General features: G+C 41.4%; 1 protein-coding gene across 3 annotated transcripts in view; it reads left to right on the top strand.

Annotated features, from left to right (window-relative positions):
- The window catches only part of LOC133965443 (zinc finger protein 609-like), a 66,078-nt gene that overhangs the window by 24,954 nt on the left and 20,411 nt on the right, over nt 1-20,713 (top strand). For all 3 annotated transcript variants that reach the window (XM_062400051.1, XM_062400206.1, XM_062400129.1), the window contains exon 3: nt 18,677-18,902. In XM_062400051.1, the coding sequence (XP_062256035.1) occupies nt 18,677-18,902 (226 nt within the window). The remainder of the gene's footprint in view (nt 1-18,676; nt 18,903-20,713) is intronic.

Genomic DNA, 20,713 nt, shown 5'->3' with positions numbered 1-20,713 from the left:
CCGGTGTACTCATATCGAAACAGGTTTTGACCGCGAAGCGCTTGAGGAGAGACATTTGAAGTCCAGGACAAAGCCGCTTGAGAAATGTTTTTCAGTTTAACAAAGAGGAAGTTAACAGCAAGGCAGTGTTTGAGCAAGTGTGATTATGGAGAGGATTACGTTTCAAGCCCCCCCCTAATACTCTTCTAAGGGGATTGTTGCAGCCAGTTTGTTAAACGCAACAAATTCAGGGAATCACTAATGTTTCGGCTGCGAAATTCTTCACCTCATTGCACCGTTGCCTATTTTTTTTTTTTTCTCTTTGGTCGCCCTACATCTTTGAGTTACTATTTAAAATCTTCAACTGAGGTTCCTCAAAATATACCAGATAATCCCTCATTTTCCAATATTTTACCAGAGAAATTTGTAAAAATGTAAAATAAACCAGTCAATCTCGCGATGCTAAAGAAACGGATACAAAAATACTAATGGATTCTTTCTTGGCCAATGTCCCACACTTCCATGTGACATTAGTTTTTACTTTATCCTGATGACGAACAAACAAAAACACAACAGGGGCGAAACACAACCTCTTTGGTGAAGATGGCTCCTTTATTTATCGCGTATTGGTCCCTCGTGCCCTTTATTTTTTAGCTATAGCTTCTAACAAATTGTGGCAGTCACCAACAATTATCTTTCATCATTGATTATATGCCAAATATTGAATCACGTTATTCGCTGGTTATTAAAACATCAGTATACGCCCTTTACAATGTTAGTTTGATCGACCAACAGTCCAAAGTCCAAACCTGCTAAATTTACATTTACATTTGAGAACGCACTTTGTTTTATGTTGAATGATTACTCAAGTGATTGTTACTCGTCTACATGAAGATGCCAGCTCCAAAGTTGTTAAAGGGAGATCCTAAAAAACGTTTGTCCAAGTTGAGCAAGATCCCATCTGAACCAAAGAAGTTCATCCTTTTCCGCCACAAACTACATCTTCCATTGAGCTAATATGCATGAAATTAGAGATTTTCTTCAGTTTGGTTGCGAAATGGGATGCTTCTCACAAAACATTGTTTTTAAGCTAACAGCCAGTATATCTTGTCTAGATGGGATTATACAAACAGAGTGTGCTCAGACTTGCTCTGTAGACTTGTCAGATTCTTATCGCAGCTCAGTGCATCAGCTCCCACTGTTGTTATTATCTATAATTGGCCTAAATATTCCTTGGTTGTGCAGTTTTTTGGGGGAAAACGAGTATATACACGTTTATGGGGCTTGTTTGACGGTTTCAGATTCTGGAGTGTCTTTTTATTTTTTTTTAGACGCTAGACGGGAGTAATTCTAGTTTAGGTGGAGTGTCCATCATTGGAGATGATGATGTTGTTTTCATGTGTTTCATTCATTAGTTCATGATTAAAACAGTAGCCGCATAATGGCTGATCTTCTTCTTATGGATTTGATGAAATGAAACTAAATGCTAGAGTAGTGTTTGTCCTCTCGCTCTACGAGATATTTATGTTTTTACAATCAGTCTTTTTAGTGTCAGCTGCCGTTACCCACCACTGGGCTTGTCATTTTACACGCAGTTAAACCCTCTCGGAGGTAGACAACTGAGCAAACACACATAATGGCTAATCCATTTTCTTATCTGTCAGATGGTGTTGTATGGGGGGATGTTTTTTCTCTTTCTTTCTGGCTGAGGAGGCTCTCTGGGCTTATCCCTCTCGTTTCATTTCGCTGGATGTCAAAAAGACTGTCTGCCAAAAATAGAGCAGCAGTCCACATTTCAGCACGAGAAATTGGAGAAGCAAGTTAGATCATGTGTGAGCCTTCCCCTGCACTCTGTCTCGCCTAAGAGCCAAACTGAGAGGTCAGCCTGGAGAGCAAAGCTTTTACACAAGCTCCTCTCTCTAATCCACTGTCTATCATGCCCATTTGGAGCATAATTGAATATCATCTAAATAACTACCTCTTGTATATTAAATAGAATTTAACAACACAAAAGGTCTGCCGCTTTCTTTTATGACAAGTATGCATTTGAGATTTGCTCCGCCGCTGCTCGCCTGCATGCGAGTGTGCCTGCATGCTTCCAAGCTTGGAAGTACAGATCTGAGATGAAAGGATTTTCTTTCCTATTCTAATCCACACAGACAGCTAGACCCTTGTGATTATTCCTGCCCCCTTCTCTCCACTCATCTCTTTGAATGCAGTGCCTTTCTAATTCACTCTAAAAAGGGTTTCAAAAGGGGATTATACCACTGATAGAAATTAAAGGGAGAACACGTCTGTCCTTTGGGACCAATGTCAAACATTCGGGATTCGACGGATGCCTGGGCTGTGCACAGTATTCCACTGGATTTGGAACAGTTGGTTTGCAAGTCTCATTTTTTCCAGTAGCATAACTACTGATGTTGTATCAAGAATGTTTTTGAGAGCAGTGCTGGGTAATAAAACAATATGAATGTTCCATAAAAGGTTTCAGCGAATATATCGAAGGCTCAATCTGATATTACTCATGGATTGTGTAAGCACATTAAGGAGGTAAAACAATCTACTTATAATTTTACCAATTTGTAAAATGGTTTTCCTGTTAATCAAGTGTTTGTCATTCTCTGCCCATGAAGAAGAAAACCACAACCTTCACAGTAAATACATGTGACATTTATCTTGATAATTGTCAGTATCGACTGATGTGAACATTTTATATCTTGATATAATCTTCGGAGATGTCGTCCGGCCCTATTTGAAAGGTCACTGATGCAAATGCTCAAGAAGTTGTTGCTGAATATTTCCCCCAGAGATTGACATGCAGACAGCAGCACCAGAGCCAATGATTGTTGCTCAGCAGGCTCGTCTTTACATGGAGGAATGAAAATCCTATAAAGCAGGTGGTGGCTGTTCTGTTTTTCAAATGATGCAAATGGTAATTTTTTCTTTTTTAGAACAAAGAACATTCATCATTGTCATAATATTAAAAGTGCCTTTTAATTGATGTCCTCTAAGAATAGTATTAAAGTTGACTGTTCTGGAGAGACATTATGTTCCAGTAGGTTTAAAAATAATTATAGATGACCATAATTTAAGTTGTCGATAGAGTATTAAAAATGAAACATTACCCATAATTCATTATTGTTAGGGGGGAAATATAAGTGGTTCATTGAGGGGCTTATTCTTTTTGTTCGGCAGTATTTCCCTTGGATTTGCTAATTCGGCAAAGCATCCGTTGGTTCTCATGAGATAATTACACTGAAGCTCTTCATGTTAAACATGTTGGGGGTGGGGAGGGGGGTGGGGGGTGGTAGTAGAGCATCATGTGGCTCACTGACCTGGGCCTCAGTCCAACAACTTAACGCTTCATTACCACTCAATCCCTTAAATCCTCACCCCAATCTACTGCTCCTTCAGAGAAATGTATTAATAAATGAACCATGTATTAAGGGTAGAAACAGGCCCGGATTGTACTGTTCTCCTGCTTTAGCTAAAGTTTCTCTCTGCTCGCTGCCAAATTCTTTCATACTCGATGACGTGGAGCTATTTGACTTTGGCATCAAGGATGGGTCGCTGTTTACACGACATTTCAAATTTATGCAGCTGTCAGTGGCTCTTTGATCGGGGCCTGACTTGGCCCATGAAGGGCAAGAGTATTAAAATAACAATATATAGAGAGTTATGACTGAGTTATTGTCAGCGGAATGACCGTATAAACCAGCTCTATGCCGCAGATGACTCAGCCGAACGTTGACTTCAAAGTGCGTGTTGAGTTTGGGCATTATTGAATACCAAACCAGAGTCTTGATAAATGGAGGCGAGCTTAACAGCATTCCCCGTTCCAGTGTAGAGTACATGTGAACATTTACACGCTAATAATGGACCAGAATCGAAAGAAACACTGAAGCCAACCACTTGTACCTGATAGATTTTATGCAACTACTTTTTTTCCCCACTCTTCTTGGTCCAGCAAATCAAATTTCCTTAATAGTGCAGAGTTATGATCTGCGTGTCCTATAAATGATTTGAATTTGCATGATTTACTGCATTAAAATCCTTAAATGCCATAAGTTATAAATGTAGGTCGTCCTCTGCTTATACCACTCCTCACAAATTGGTTGTGTGCCAAGACTCCAGTGTATGAAGGTTTGATTTTCTCATGCTGTTTCCGCTCCTTAAACAAGAGTACCACATGCATCAAAGTCACCCCTGCCACAGCGGAGCTCCTTTATGAATGCTGATCTGCTCATGGGAGGCTGCATCAGTGTCCTTGAATACAGAAGCTTTACATTATCTGATTCTACAGCAGAGTAAAGGTCCTCTGTCAAAATATAGTGTGTTTCATCCTATTTTGCTGTTTTGGTCCCCTTTGTGTTCCAGACCCGTTCGCTCAGCAGCCTGGGCAGTTGTTTTTTTATTTATTCACTTCACATGCAGGAAAGGGCTGGGATTTAGGTCGTACTGCTGGAAGTTATTAATTATATGTAACTGTGCAAAAAACAATGTTTAAGAATCCAGGTGGATATTTTCACTTCATCAGACTCTATATTGCACAATGACCCAGCAATGCCTTGGGTCAACGTTCACATTAATAATGAAATAGCATTAATTTTCAACAATACATGCAAAATGCATGTGTCTGGAGTGGGAAGAAACACATGTAAACAGACACATGTTAATGCTAAATCCTTTCATACTCTTACTCTTCCAGAGGGAAAATATCTTGTGTGCAATTAACTCTTATTCAGTTTGAGGTTGACACGATGCCAGTGCTACAAAAAGAAAGAGTTTGGGTCGTTTGGTTAATAAAAGTGAATATGGCTGTACATTAAAATATCATGAAAGTGTAGCAATTCTCTATAATGTTGGTAATTTGTTTCTTTGTTCTAATCAAGGTGGCTCAGTTTCCCCGATGAGCCACAGGGGGATACTTCTGTTTGTGTCATCTCATGACCTTTAAATTCTTGGATGTGTTAGACTGAATTGTTGTTTGGGTTTCCAGTGATGTGTTTAGAATTACTGTGCGTCATCACCATTTTAAGTTGGCATGGGGAACATGTAAGCAAATGGCTGCTTATTTACACATCCAATAAGTAAAGAGCAACGACTTTTGGCTCTGCTTTTGGTCTCCACCCACTCCTAAAAGAAGAATCTGTTTTTATATGTCAAATCATCCACTATGTCGATGACTGTCTGATGTTTGGTGTTAAATAGATAGTAAACAGGGGGCTAGTAAATCTTTTTGGATGAAAACAGCCATGACGGCCTGAGAGTGAGAACCATAACATGAAGATGTGGGAAGGACATTTAAACAACGAGCTGAGACTCACTGTTAAGCACATGAGGCCATGTGGAGCTGCAGATTCACGTGATAATTCTCTGTAGGTTTATCACTTCAAGTCAACCCGTTGACATTGTCATATGATACTCTGGTCTGATTGAAATCTTGATAAAAGCAGCTTTAAGCATTACCTTCATGTGTGAGTCTAGATCCCCTTGTTGTAACTGTGAAATCATTAAGGAATGTAAATATGAAAAGAGGCTTACATTCAGCTGGGTTTTGTCTTATGGTGCTTCACTGGTGCACAGATGGGATGAGGCGTTGAATGCTTGGCATGTTAAGTACGGACATTATTCTTCCTTTGCTTGACATACAGGGAAAATTTCCATAATTTGTGGTCTGTGCAGTTGCTTTTTTGCTGAGACAACTTTTCATCCACCACCCAAAGATTCAACCAAGTATGCAGCGTTGATGCTGCGATACTTAAATGTCCCCAAGTTAATTTCCTCCCCAACACTAGAATTTCCCAGCACCCCTAAAGGCATCCTTGGTGTTAGTGTTGTGGCAAGAGGGAGGATGTGTCGGTGGATCAATGAAGGTGAAGTTAATATGGAAATGAGCTCCTCTTTGTATTGGAGGCTGGGGAGTTGTTTAGCCCTTGACAATGAGCTGAGCTCGCACATTCAATTATATTTTGTAAGTGGGGCCCTTGTCCATCTGGAAAACTAAATTATATTTAATCATATCCATTAGGTTTATGTATCCCTTGAAGAGTGAGACATTTTGCTGTTGGCTTCATTCACTCAAGTCATATGTCATCATTTTTATGGTATTTTTTACTATAAATAATAAACATCAGGTTATTTCTTTAGAGCTCCTGGCATTTTGGTTAATGCTGAATAATGGGACTTACTTTTAAAATCTAGTCTTTAATTTTGTGCCGTATGACCTTGAGACTATTCTACCGCGATGTTACAATGTGAACTCATAGAGAAGAATGTCAAATCTTTAAAGCAGTGTAGCCACCTTTTGTTCATACTGTTTATTTGTTCTACATTGTGTTTGATGTCTAGCAGTTGTGAGGTTTGATTGCTCTTCACAGAATGTCAAAGTAAGCAAGTAAGAACCCCCTGTGAATTGTAAAAAAGAAGGTTTTGTAGAATTTTTAATATATACCGTGAGGTTAATTATTTATTCCAGTCTCATCTCAAATGTAGTACTGGGTATGAATTATTTAACACCACGGAGGCAAATTGTTAGGAATAAATGTACTTGAAAAAAAGCCTCAAATAAAAGGCAAATATAACATGAAAAATGTATTCGTGCCTGCTGTTTTCTGTGGCCAACTACAATTTAAAAAAAGCAAGGCACAGACACAGCTTTGTGATTTTCATAAAATGTTAACTCTTCATTTGAAAATACAAAAGTCACATGATTTAACTCAAACTAACGATACCCCACGCTGACCTCGCTGGCTCTTAAGATTGTCAGTTTGAAACGAAGTCCTCAGGATTAATAAAGATGGAGGTATCATCTGTGTTTATGGATAGCAGCTGCAGAGGGGGGGGGGGGGACTACAATGACTGCAGTGACTGTTTATTTTTATCAGGGCATTAGCAGATTAGGCACTCAAACTAACAAGGTCATCAAACTCTGATGGCGGAGAGCAGCAGACCTCTGCTAAGCAGCTGGCATAGAGCGGGGAGATCTGGTGCGTTATCGTGGGTTTCACTTTGCTCCTTTGACGGTTCCACAGCCCGACCTCTTATTTGAATTATGTCAATACATAAATATTGGATATAAAATGTGTAGAGAATCCTTACCATCAGCTACATTGTGATGGTAGAACCATACTTATATTGTTTCTCGATTCGACCACCATTTTGTTAGGAACTTACCACACAAGGAGCATATGCACATATTTAAATAATTTTATTTCACTTATTTCACGATTCAAGTGGGAACAAGCTGTAAACACATGAACAAAAAAAGCCCTGATTTACCCTTCTGCCATGTAGAGGCTGTTTTAACGGCAGCGTGCACAGTAGCATGTGCCATTCAAATTGTTGTTGTTGACATAACCCGAGGAACACAAATTACTTCAGGCCCGCATGAGGACTTTCCTGCCCGGTTGTAGTTTCAAGGGTTTTTGTTGAGGATTGAAATCGATTCATCTCCAGTGGTGACTTGTCCTTTTGATTGAGCAAGAGTCTGAGGAACATTTCAGGGCTCAGCCTACTTCTGTTGTTGTACCAAAGAGAAAAATCCAGTGAGTCGTTTTTAAACCTTTTCAAACAGCTCTCAGGTTGAGTTGATAGATGCTTAAGTAAATGTATTTTCAGGTGAGCTTGTTTTGGCATGTCTTCCACTTCTCACGTAACTCCCTGGATTATACCTAAATCACCTACAGACTATAATTATCAAAACAAGTAAGACATGCTGTGCTGTTCAAAAAAAAAATACTCTAGTGAAACTTACCCTGCTCTTCTCTTTTAGAAAACCTGTCTTTTCAACTATTTTCCCCCTCTCCCCAGAAATGGTGTTGAAATGTCATGCGGTGCGAGCCACAGCGATCAATGCCCCAAGGTGTATTAAGGTGTAAACGTCTATTGGGGGGCTCGAGGCGGCTGTGCAGGAACTACGGGCACTCAGTAACAGTGCACATCATCGTCCATTAAGACAGACATGGTTGAATGGGAGCTCTGTGAAACAGTCAAGGTCAATCAGAGTAGCAAGCGCGAGTGAAAGTAGTTGCGTGAGGGACAGCGCGGCTCAAGTACCATCTGCAGAACAGAGCACACGCCTTCTCATCTGCAGACATATTTCAACAACCACGCACTCACTCACCCGCTGCACCTTAATCATCTGCTGAATGGCCTTTTCTCTGAATTGACAAGCCTAGAATGGAATTTGGAAGCAGGTCAAGGGATTACTAATGCTGCTGACTGTTATGTAGGTACAGTTACCACTTTATTGCAGTTTCATAATTTAGAACGAGCCATATTGTTCAAAGTATAGTTATATCTATGGAGCAGATCTATTTGCTTTCATTGTTATTCCCACAATCTGACACCCACATGACAAGTCTGTGTTCTTATGCAAGGTATAATTATATTCATTGTTTTCTTTTTGCGTCATTCCAAGTAACAAAACAATAGAAAGTAATTTAGCATTGTTAAGATTACAAAAAAAAATGTAAAATTGTGTGTGGCTAAGAATTGTCTTTCTAATGTTTGGATAAGGCACCACCCTTAGATGAGTGTCGACATAACCGCCTAACAGAGAAGATCTAAAAATAGTTTGAGGTTAGGAGCTCTGGGGAAATCTCACCGCCTGAATAACAACTCATTTTCCTTGTGTAATATGTGGGACCAATAAAATGTTGGTTATTTCGCTGATAGGGCTTTCCGGATAGGATGTCTACGAGTGTTTATCTTTGCTGAAGCGCTGTGGGCCCGAAGGTGGACACCTGAAACCAGAGTTTTGGTCAAAGCTGTCAACATTATGTTGAATTCAATCATTGAGGAACACCAACACGAGTAGCGCCATTTCCTTTCCCTCTCTGATCTCAAAGCCTCGGTCGGAAACCTCAGACTTGTAAGCAGTCAAAGAGTGAATCATTGGTATTTGGGTGGGAATCGAGGTGGCTGAGCTGTTGATGACAGCCTCTCTGTGTGTTGTCAGGTTTCCCTTTGCTGTGAGATAAGATTTATAAGTATGGAGAGGGCTGGCAAGAGAGAGATCCTCGTAGGCTCAGCTTAGCTTATCTGGGTTTCTGCTCCCAGCACAGCCTCTCTGCCTGTCGGACGCAGAGTGGGTGACCTTGACAAGAATGTGGCGTATTGTTGTAATAGATACTGTTGTTTTCAACTGACCCATGGTCAGAGTGGGAGGATGAGAAATGGGTGACAGGGGAAAAGGGAAGAGAATCACCAATTGACGCTAGCAGCATCCAGATAGGATTAAATTAAAATCTGTCCTAGCTAATGAGAAGGTACACTTCTGACATATTCACTATCTTACAAGAAGTAGTTGCTCAAGGATTCAATGTTGCACTGCAGTTAACTTCAATAACATCTGTTTCTGAGATTCAGTCATTTATCAAGAAGAAATCGTGAATCAGAGTTACATTTTCCAGCCTCTCAAATGAGAGCATATCCTGGTTTTCTTCATAGCATCATTGTAAGCCAAATATTTTTCGGAAGTTTGGTCAAAAATGGAAGACGTCACAACAGCCATATGACATTATTATTAAACATTTGTCATTCTTGGCATAACGATTTATACAAAAATTGCCCTATTGTCAACAGTACTTGCCAGAATCCAATGCTGCAGGGGTTAGGGCTAGCATAGTTTTGTTCTTGTAAATAAAGTGCAAATAGCGTTTGTGCAGGTATCTCGACATGCAGGCTTTCAACATGACTTGTCAGCAGTAAACATGAAGAGTTGTTGTTCCTGCTTCCACATAAAGACCTTTTAGACCTCATGATACCCAACCCTCCCCCACCCTGTCGTCGGACAAACAATACCAGGCTCGAGGCAGCCGGCTGGTCCACCGAGAGGAAAGGAAGGAATAAGGTTAACAAGGTCAGCCCTGACCCAAGATAAGAGAAAGTGTTCCAAACCAGCTGCTGGTGTTAACCCAGTCAGCCAACCCGGCACCCAGTTTACCTGCCAAAATCCAACCGGAGCTAAGCATGTACAAGGAAAGATTTCTGTAAATATAGCTTATATTTCCAATCCATATCTTCTCTTTAACTGAAGGGCAAAAACTAAATTGTCTTGACGAAGTAGTTAAGAGTGGGAATACCTGGTTGACTCTAAAAGACAAACTGAGGTGTTAACTTGCTGCCACCTCTTTTATTAGACATGAAAAGGGTTTAGTAAGTTGGATGGTGTCGTTAGCTAATGACCTAGAATAATGATTAACATTAAAGAGCGACTTGACACTAATTCCATCATTGCTAGAAAGGTTTCTACAGATATTTGTTGTACCTAGAGGATTAACCCCAATGTCTTTGGGACCACGTTGACTACGTAGAGTTTTGTTTGAATATTTAAAGAGGGCAAGTGAGATGGAGAATTGTATAGATAATTTATTACATAGGTTTTATTTATGCATTTTATTCACCAAGTTAATTCCTAAAATATAGGCGCACCGCCACATTTTAAGCAGCACCAGAAATACATGCATTAAGACCCTCAGAGAATATGTAAACTCCCTGTTTTACGTAAATATCGGTCACATTTTACAATTGCAGTTTGATAGTAGTAGTAAAAAGAGGCGTTTTTCCTCTGTGGGATTTTGCTTCAGTAAGAAAATTAGGCCACTGCTTCATAAGTGAACAAATTGGTAAGCTCCACTTATCTTGGCTCGGTCCTCTAGCCTGCAGTCCCATGTGCCTTCTGTCTTTTTATATTACTTCTTCTTCCCATCATGTGGCTGGTAGCTGTAGGAGTTGTCTCTTGACTACTGTTTATTTCCCTTTCATCAGGGAGTGCAGATGTCTCCACAGGTAAGCCTCTCATGCTCATGGAAGATGTTTCCCTTTGAAAAAAGCTTTGTGTACCTTTCTTCGTTGCTTCGGTGCAGTCAAGGGCATTTGCAGAGGGGTAGCTCTGATTTGCAGCACACAGCTATAATGTGTCACACTAAAAAAGATTACATTTGATTACCACGGAAATTTACAGCAAATGTGAAAGCGCCACTTGTCTTTGTAACACTTGGGCTGTGATTCACAGCTGATTTGATAGGTTGTGAAGTGAAAGTTTGCTCTGCGCTGTGTACGAAGCTTTTAAAGAAGGTGTTTCTGTTTATGACTCGTCTTTCACTGGTGAAGGTTGTGTTGTATCAGTAAAAAATATAAATCAGCATTTCCTTGAGACTGGTTTATTTTTGTAGGCTTTTAAACCGGGTTTCTGTAGTTTTTTAAAAAAAGTCTATAATTTAATCGTCTATTTAAATATGATTATGTAGGTCTTTGAGTTAATGCTACTTCCACGATGCCTTTTGTCTGCGGTGAAAAGAGGCTGTGTGTTGTAAAGAGGGTCACGTGATCTCTGCAGCTGAATTGATATGTTCCTTCCTGCCTCTGTCTGCTGCACCCGGCTGAACCACCCCCCGTCTGAATAATGTCGAGGACCCAATTCCCTGGACTTAACCCACAGGTCATATCTGAAAATAGCTTATGTGTTGGTTTCTATCTTAGCAATGCAGAGATATTAGCACGCTGTAAAAAAGAAAAGAAAAAATTGTAAAATTTCACAATGATTACTGAAACCCCCTGGACCGAAATTATCGCAATCCACTCGGCTGTGTGTGGCGGAGGGAAATAATTTGGATTCCTACCGCCTCTGGTTGTAAAATAGTATATGGATGGTTATTCTCTACTTGGCTACTTCACATTATCATCAATTACGAGAAAGAAACTCTGATATTCCTTTTATACCCGTCTTAAATTTATTTTATTATGGTCTTAAATTCCACTCGCCCGAAACCTACAGAAAACCCTGTTAAGATGAAATACAAGTGTGCTTTACATTATGACTAACTTGATTTTTTTTTATCCCCCACAGTTTGTCATTTATATGCATAGTGTAGACCCGTAATATTAAGGAGTCATACGGCAAACTACTTCTTTGTCAGACAGTAACTGCTCTGAGTGAGATCCCGGCTTCCTCGTTAACAGATTGTAGGTCATGGGTGAGCGAATTCATCACAGCTTTAGTTTCCTCTCTGTATTATTTATGTGTGGTTATGTTTTCCTGAAAGCACAATTAGCAGCTCAAACCGAGTAGAGTTGCCTAGAAACGGAGTGCCTCTCCCAGCTGGCGGTCAACAGTAGATGTCAGGTGTTCCTGTTTGTGTGCTCTCTCTCTCTCTCTCTCTCCCCCTCCCCCTCCCCCTCTCTCTCTCTCTCTCGGTTTCTGAGATTATTCTGGGCTTCATAGAGAATGAAAGTGGTTTCAGTTAAGAAATGAGGAGATTTGTGCCATGTTTGAAAACAAGTGAGTGGGCTTTCAGGACTTGAAAGGGATTAAAGTCATTTTCTGTCCCTTTTTTTTATGTCCCGTATGTGGATCAGAACATTTCTTTGTAATCAAATTAGAATAGACTCGTGCATTTGTTTTCAGTTTTAGCTTAATGCTAATAAGGTGTTACTTCTATGCCCTCAATAACTGGACTCACTTTAACAGCCACTCAGTGATGTGATTGTATAATGATTACTAGATTCTCAATAGTCTTGAGTGGTTGTAATTTAAATGCTGTGCTTCTTAAATTCATTATGTGGCTTAAACAACATAGCAGAGATTACCAGTCCTTCCTCCCTCCCCCACAACGTTTCTTCACTGGTTGTCAGTGGTCCTTGAAAGAAGCACCGACCACAGCCAGCAGGAAGTGTAATCTCTCTCCGCCGGCCCCCGACCTCAGTAACTCACCAAAGATATTAACAGGCTTTGCCCCTGGAGTCAAAAAGAATTACATATCGAAGCGGGAACACTGAACTTAGCCAACTAATAGCACTTCTGGAAGGATTCCCTTTTACTTAATAATGGACCTCTGTGTCGAGAAGAATTACATTTCCTCTTTTTTAAGGCCGGTGTTTTCTTTCTTCTGATGTTGAGAATTTGGTTTGGGTTTCCCAGGCTTTATCTCTGTCGTCCAATCGTTAAATTATCGACCAGTTCCAGTTTATTGAATCATTTTCCTTCCAGCTCTTCATACATGATTACATTTAGATTCAGGTTGCTATGTTGATTGCCAACAATTCTCAGTGCATCGTTGTGGCTTCAACTTATGATGACCACACATTATCCGTATAAACACATTTATAACAGGGTAATATCTAATCAGTTCGTTTGTCAGGTTTTAACAATACATATATATTTCTTCCAGTTTCCTGACCACTAGAAAAAGTCTGTCAAGTTCCTTTTATTATTCAATTCATAAATAATAGGGTTAGGGTAAGATAATGTATAAAGTATTTTACCAGGCAGGTTGAGTAAACCATACGCTTGATTGCCTTCAAAGCAGCGTACGTGCATTAGCTTACCATTACATATGGATGTTGTTGTGTATTATTTCCACTTCATGGTCAGAGGTTGAGATGATGGAACCACACCTGGGGGCAGTCCGACTGTCGCGGTATGTGCTTCCTGACCTGATTTCAGAACCCTGCTTCACTCCCAGCTAGTGTCAACTGAAGGTCTCCGCTTCTGTTTAAAAGTAAATGCTGAATCCTCTCAGGCATGAATATCTGTTCCGGAACGTCCCTGTCACAGATTTCAAATCCAGTCTTTCAAGATAGAGCAGGATAAACAAACACGAGCAGAGTGTGTGTGCACAAAACCAAGGAAGCATGTGGCGAAACTGCTTATGGTGTTTATTTTATTACACGGCACTAATACAGAAAAAGCACCAGAAAGACAACATGTGATTCTATGGTCTAGGGGTGATGCATATTGAACGACATTCTCCGTGACCTGGAACGGCAGCCTTGTATCAACGGCTAAGCCATGGCCACAACATGCATCCATAATCCTGTGTTGAACATGGGGTTATGTATGGAAGTGAAAGAAGTCTGCACAAGGTCCATTGTTAGGATCGAGTATTGACTTTCTACCCTTTAGACCATTTTGCAGACAGTATTATCCATATTACACATAACAAGGTCACAGGATAATGTGTTTTTCACCACTCAGTATTCGCACTGCGTGACGGTGAACATATTCCACCAGACAAACAATCTGATCAGTTTCAATTGATACATTTCGAACGAATTATTTCATGAATTATTCCTTGATACAAAATGTAGTTTTGCACTAATTACAAATAAACATATATATTTTTTTATTTAGTTAAATTAGTAGTGTGGAGTTTATTCATTATTTCCAGATTAATTTCCATTGGTAGAAATTGCTCAATTTAAGCCGCAGTTAATATTCATTACTCATTAATTTATTATCAGAAACTGAATTTCTCATTCATGCCTCAGTGTTTGTAGAAACGTGTCACATTTTACATGTTTAGCCAAACTGCTGTCCTCTAAATTAATAACTAATGGATGTGCTTGCTTAGCATTTACGGACAAAGTGCACCAACTGTTCACGCTCTAGTTTATCGTGAATTTGTACCAAATTAAATGTTTAATTCCCGGGAAACTCTGAGGAGGTTATTTGAGAGATTAAGATTAAGCGCTACCAACGAATCATCCGGATCATTGATGGTGACATTGACTGTCATTTCTGCAATTGTAGCAATTCAATATCAAGTACATTTGTAATAGAGAAACAGCTATTTGTATATTTCAGTGGGTGGCAGAGTCAGGTTCACCGAAAAAGGAAAAATCACTCTGCTGATGGTGGATGGGTGAACTTTTGGAGTCTCAGGGGTAAACAGCTTTGAAGCAAAATCCAAACCAATTGAAGGAACTGGTGATCAATGTTTCAAACGCAATAAAACAGACGATAAACATATCGTGCCTCCATACTGCTCGTGGGGTGTCATCCAGGTTTCCGGAAGCCCCGACATTTATATTCGACTTGTAGTTGCGTCATTCACACAAAGTCTGGGGCAAAATGAAAGACTCAGCTCAATTTGGATGAATGCGTTCAAGTCCAACGTCGCACACATGCTAAGCCACCAGGACAGGTGTCTCTGTATGACACTGCTGAGTAATCCTTTCCTAATCCTCGCCCAAGATCAGTGCTCAATTCCCTAATCCCAACTCTAATAAACAAGTTAAAGCTGAAGTTAATGTGTCCAGTAAAAAGTGCAGCCTGTGTCCGTCTGCCAAGAGGGAGTTATTGTGTGATCGCTGGAAATCCAGACAGAGTTCCTTTTCCGTCAGCTCTGTGAAATAAGCTCGACACCAGTTAAAGATTCATAGGATTTCTTTTTTGCCAGCCAGTTAAACGTTATTCTTGCCAGTGTGGCTTTCTGGAGGAGCTGGCACGGGGTGTGAGTTAAGAAAAGGTTTTGCGTGACACTCGAGCATTGTGGTTTTGGAGGAGATTTCAAAATCCGTCTGCAAAGTCTCGCAAGCAGGGAAGAAATCTTGGAATTTGGCATGGACCGAATGCTGCGTAGAGCCTTGTGTAATCAGACAAGTTGTGTAGCTCACTCACATGTGTTTTTTTTTCCCCCAAAACCCCGGACAAGACATCAGGCATTTCACTATGGAGGTTTGCATTCCGCAGCCCTGGAGCACAGGCCCTTTTGTTCACTCATCCATTCACAGAACTTGGAAATGGAAATGAGTCGCATTGTTCTCCCACATTGTAAACTCGTCCCGTTTCTGTTTTGATTCAAATCTAATTCGTTTATACGATTACAGAGAAAATGGTTACTTTACTGTGGCTTGTCACTTTTGATTGCGACAGCTGCAACAAACTAATTCCCTCGACTTCCAAGCTTCCCTGGTAACAACCAGATTTAAGTGGAAAATTAAAGTTAAAGCTCATCCAGGTACAGGATACAGTGGAGTGAATTGTTCACTGTCATCAGCATTCAGTTGGTGAGTCATTATTGACATAAATTCTGTTATTGAAAAGCGTTATTTTCCTTAAAATAAGGTAGTTTGACTCTCAATTAACTAGCACTTAATCTGCAGTTATATTTTGACTGATCTATTAGAATATCTTTGGGTTTTTGGGCTGTGGATTTGACAAAATGAGACACGATATAATATAAAGACCAAAAATATAATTGTTGATGAAAATGCTCTCTAGATTTATCCATTATGAAAATAATCATGAGCTGCAGACCTAGTTTAGGCTCCAGCCAGTTTCTATTGTGAAGGATTTGATTGTTTTAATGAAAGGAGAAAAAAAAAGGGAAAGCTAAAGGAGAGCGTTTTGAGTGGGTGGCGACAAATGAGATGTTTTCATGCAAGTTTTGTTGTTTGTGATTGGTCAGTAAAGGAAACGAGGCTGAAGGTCGCTGGATTACAGTTTTTAGCAGAAGATGTGTTTTGTTAAATGTCGAACAGCAGCTCAAAAAACACACCGATCCTTAATGTTGCTGCCCATGAGCACTTAAATCACCTTGGTCTCTGGGTTTATTGATAAGTGGTATCCAACAGCCGGCAGTAGGATTTAAGTGAGTTTAATTATATAAGCCTCCTAGCTTGTACCGTACAATGTAATAGAATAAATAGGTCATTGCCAGGCCATTACTTTGCCATTTAAGTTTGGTTCAGAAAAATACCCAAAAGGTCAGTTTCCAGAATGTCAACACAATGACTTGGAGGAGTTCAGTCAATTTGGAGGCGGCTCTGCCTGAACCTGTTTGCACCTTTTCAACACGCGGCTGTCAGTCTGAGGCTGGGCTGGTTGTGTGGTCCTGTCTGCGACCCTCTGTGTCTCCATAAGGCCCAGGAACAGTGTGTGGTGACAGCTCGGCTGATTACCTGTCCTGTCTCATTCACTCAGCCGGCCTGCAGCTTGGCCGCATCGTGCATCAGAAAGTGACAGACAGTGATTATGATGTCGTTAGGCCTGACTCTCCGTTGTTCTCTCTGCACACATTAATTTGCCCGTCCTCCGAGCACCGGGAGAAATGGGCTAACCGTGCTCATTTCAGTAAACCGTAAAAAGTCTAGAGCTAATATTGAATTTCATCAGGGACTAATGTTTGGTTTTCTAATGATTAAGTTTGTTATCAATCCTTATCAGTCAAATCTAATTATGAGGAGGAAAAAAAGAATCATAAGTAAAGATTTAAATATTTTTTTTACTCTGCATTTACTAAGCGAATGTGCTAAAAAGTCGGATTTCAAGCATGAAATCCGAAAACGGATGGATTCTTCAAAAAAATACATAATTTAAATTCAGCAGTAATTGATCATGGTGATTTGTGCTTGTCAACGCCCTGTCAAACCACCATCCCCCCCTCGATACACGTCAACTCTACTGCCTACGATGGCTAAAGGCAAAACTACTCAGAAACTACCAGTTACAGTTTCTCAGTGGTTTTGGAAAAACGCAGCAGGGCTTTGAGCTAAAGTCTAATGCTGCCATGGCAACAGGTTATTGCTCAGATGTGGATGTTAAGCAGATATAATGTTCTCCATCTTAGTCCAGTCGGAAAAATGGAAAATATTGCCAGTGAATTAGTAGTGCCTGATTTGAAATATATAAAATACCGGACAAATCGAAAGTTGGGTTCATCATCTGAGAACCGTGAGTGTGAATTTTAATGTTGATTTAAAATTAAGTAGAAAATGTCAGAGGACCAGTAAATTCCTAAGGATTTATCCTCTGTGGATCGTAAACACAAACGGCACCAATAGATTTTTAGTCTGAACCCAAGTGATGGACCAACCAGCCGAGCAAGAGGCCAACCTATCCGTCCCTATAAGGATCCAAATGAAGCCGTTACTGTGACATCTGCAGCGTTAAGCTCTTTTAATTCTCCACATCACACTTTGCAGTAGTAAGTAGATTAGAACAATTATTTAAAGGGTGTACACGCTTACAATCCAACGTGTCAATTGCTATTTTGTCTTCTAAGTCTAATTGGATCCAGTATTGGCAGCATATTCTCCAGCACCGAGTGGTTTATGCCCAATTAATAACTGTGTGGTGTTGGCTGCAGCGTGGCATTCCTCCCGCAGCTCAGTGCTAATGACTCAGAGTACTTTATGTCGAATGCCTTGAATACAGAGCGTCCTGGTGTCACCGTGGCCCTTAAATCCCCATCAGTCTTCCTGTTTCTCTTTCCCGCCTGCACGCTCTTCTACCTCCCGTCATCTCTCGCACTTCTCCTCAGTTGCACTCATCATCCCCCTGCCTTCTTCCTGTCCTTTTCATTTTTCGTTCTCTAACGTAGTTCCCGCCGTCTCTCTTCACTGCTGCCACAGTGTGTCAGAGCAGGTGGAATCAATTACTGACCCTCAGCAGCGCGCTCCCTGCCACAGCTAGCTCTTTAATTGAGGGAATTAATGAGTGATCAGTCTGTGAGATAATTTGGTGTCATGGATCTCGCTCGGCTGTGTGCGAGGGAGAAGGAGGCTGGGGGGAGGGATTGTTTGACCAATCCTGCATAACGAATTCTGTCCTTCCTCGGAGGTGGTCAAAGCGGTTCGCGTGTCCCCAAACTACCTCCCCCCCCCGCCTGCTAATCACCTTTTCAGGTCACGGAAAGACAAAGTGGCATATGACAACACTAACTGCAGCATCACCCTTTTCTGGTGGTTTAAAAACAGCTTCTACAGACCGCAGAAATACCAGAGTGTCTTTCATGCGTTCAGTACCGTTCTCACTTCCTCTCACTGTGGCATCCGTTGGCTGTATCTCAGCATCTGCTCTGTACATGTTTATACAGTGGTTCTGAAGTGTCTCATGTGTTTCTTCTCTCTCTCTCTCTCTCTCGCTCCCTCCCTCTCTTTCTCTCAACCCCCACTTCTCGCTTCACAGATGGAATCTCCTGTCTCCACGCCAGCCCCTCCCCCCCTCCACCTCCTGGCCGCAGTAGGCAACAGTGAGATTTCCTCGCCGTGTGAGCAGATAATGGTGCGAACACGCTCAGTGGCAGTGAACACATCTGATGTGGCCCTGGCTACCGAACCCGAGTGCCTGGGGCCCTGCGAGCCCGGTACCAGTGTCAATCTGGAAGGCATTGTGTGGCAGGAAACTGAGGACGGTAAGTGAAGTGGTTTTAAAAAAGCTTTGCAGTGAAGATCTTCCCTGTGAAACAAGCCAGTCTTGGATTTTGATGCAAAAGAATATATTTTTTTTTATTTTTTAATAACCTGTGTGGTTTCTTTAAGAAATCAACGACTTATTGTTTTTTCAAGGCTTTAATGAAGTCTCTGTAATTAAAAAAAAATCATCTTGCTGTCATTACTATACATATTTAGCCCATTAAAAGTAATTGGATACGCAGTGATTGCCTCAGGAGCTGGTGATGGTCCTAATGTGGGCTTTAACAGCACACATGCTGCATTATACTGCCAACAGGAACAGTTGTTGAAAGGAAAGTCTTAGGTGGCCTTGATTTGCCTTTTCTGCCGGGGAGTCTGCAGACAGGAGTTTGTTGCACACAGATATCTGCTCTCAACAACAAGCCTGGTAACACAAAGCCTTTTCTTTTTTTACCAAGCCCACCAGTTGGGAAACGAGTTGGCTCATCTCCTGCATTGCAGTCCGAGTGAAATGTTCGGATTCCTCTTTTACTCCCTTTGATGGAGAGCACATTCAGCTTGTTTAATTTCAAGATGTATCACCGGCACCATCGGGTTCTGCCGGGTCTGGAAAAACTGCCCCGGTTCTCTGTCGTGCATGTGAAATAATGCAAACACCTAATCTTCAAAGCAGCTCACGCTCGGTCGCTCCGCGGGCATGCTGAGTACAAATCGCCCACACATCCACAGTGCTGCTTGTTGGTTCACTTGGAGGAACTAAACAGAAAAGGTCCCTGCCTCATCAACATTCCCAAAGCATAGTCCATGCCATTGAGTGCATCCCCACCACCACCACCCCTCTCTCCTTTTTTTTTTGATTTCTGCTCAGCCCCGGGCTGTGTCTGATTCACCCCTGTCCTCCTCTATTGCGGCTCTTTTCTGTTACCAAGCATCCAGCCAGCCAGCCCCTTGACTCTGTTTCCAAGCAAACTGGGAGAGAGTGAGTGCAAGGCAAAGGGTTGGGGCAGTGGGGGGGAGGGGGGATCGACAGGGCTGCTTCTGTTAGTGACATAAACATGGCTCGGAGCCAGCACCAGTTCTGTGTTTGTGCTCCCTCATTCTCTGCCTCCCACAGAGTGATTGACCCTCCCCCTCGCCCTGCCCCCCTTCCCTTTCACAGTCCAAGTCTGTCCTCTGCCTGCACTCACTCTCTCAAAGCTGCTATTTGGGCTGAAAGAGGTAGTGGTTTGGCCTGATGGGGCTGTGTTTTCTCCTGATTCTACTCTATCTGCCTCAGTGGGGAGGAGGCTGGTGGGAGCTTTTGAGTGGTTTTAAGAGCCGTGTGGTGGGAAGGGAAGGTACTAGTGTGTTTTGTGGTTGGTGGGGGGGGTGCTCTCTCTGCAGGTGTAACTCACAGGTTGTTATGGCCATCAGAGCTGTAAAGACCAGCAGGGTCTCCTGAATCCAACTTCCTTTGCTCTCTTTGAAGCCTTGTTTCCATCTGAGACGAGACAAGTATCAGACACTCGCCAAAACAGGCGATAAAAAGGTGAAGAGATCTGTCTGATAACAGCAGCTGTGAAGTGGCCCTCAGATGACTAGTGTTTTTCTGTGAGATGTGGTCTGGTATGAATTTATTATGCTTTTTGAAGATATTACAGCTTGTTAATTGTGGACAGAGTCAGGTTCTGTTTTGTGTTTAAAACATATCACTGTTAAAAACCTGCCATCCACACTGCTCTGCAGTTTTTGAGAGCCTAGCAAAGAATTGTTTTTTGAAACACTTCTGGCCCCGTGTTAGTTTGACAGATGTAGTCAAAACTGAGACGCT

This window comes from Platichthys flesus, chromosome 1 (genome assembly GCF_949316205.1).
Source record: "Platichthys flesus chromosome 1, fPlaFle2.1, whole genome shotgun sequence".
Classification (NCBI taxonomy): Eukaryota; Metazoa; Chordata; class Actinopteri; order Pleuronectiformes; family Pleuronectidae; genus Platichthys; species Platichthys flesus.
This window is presented reverse-complemented; position numbering and strand designations above follow the sequence as displayed.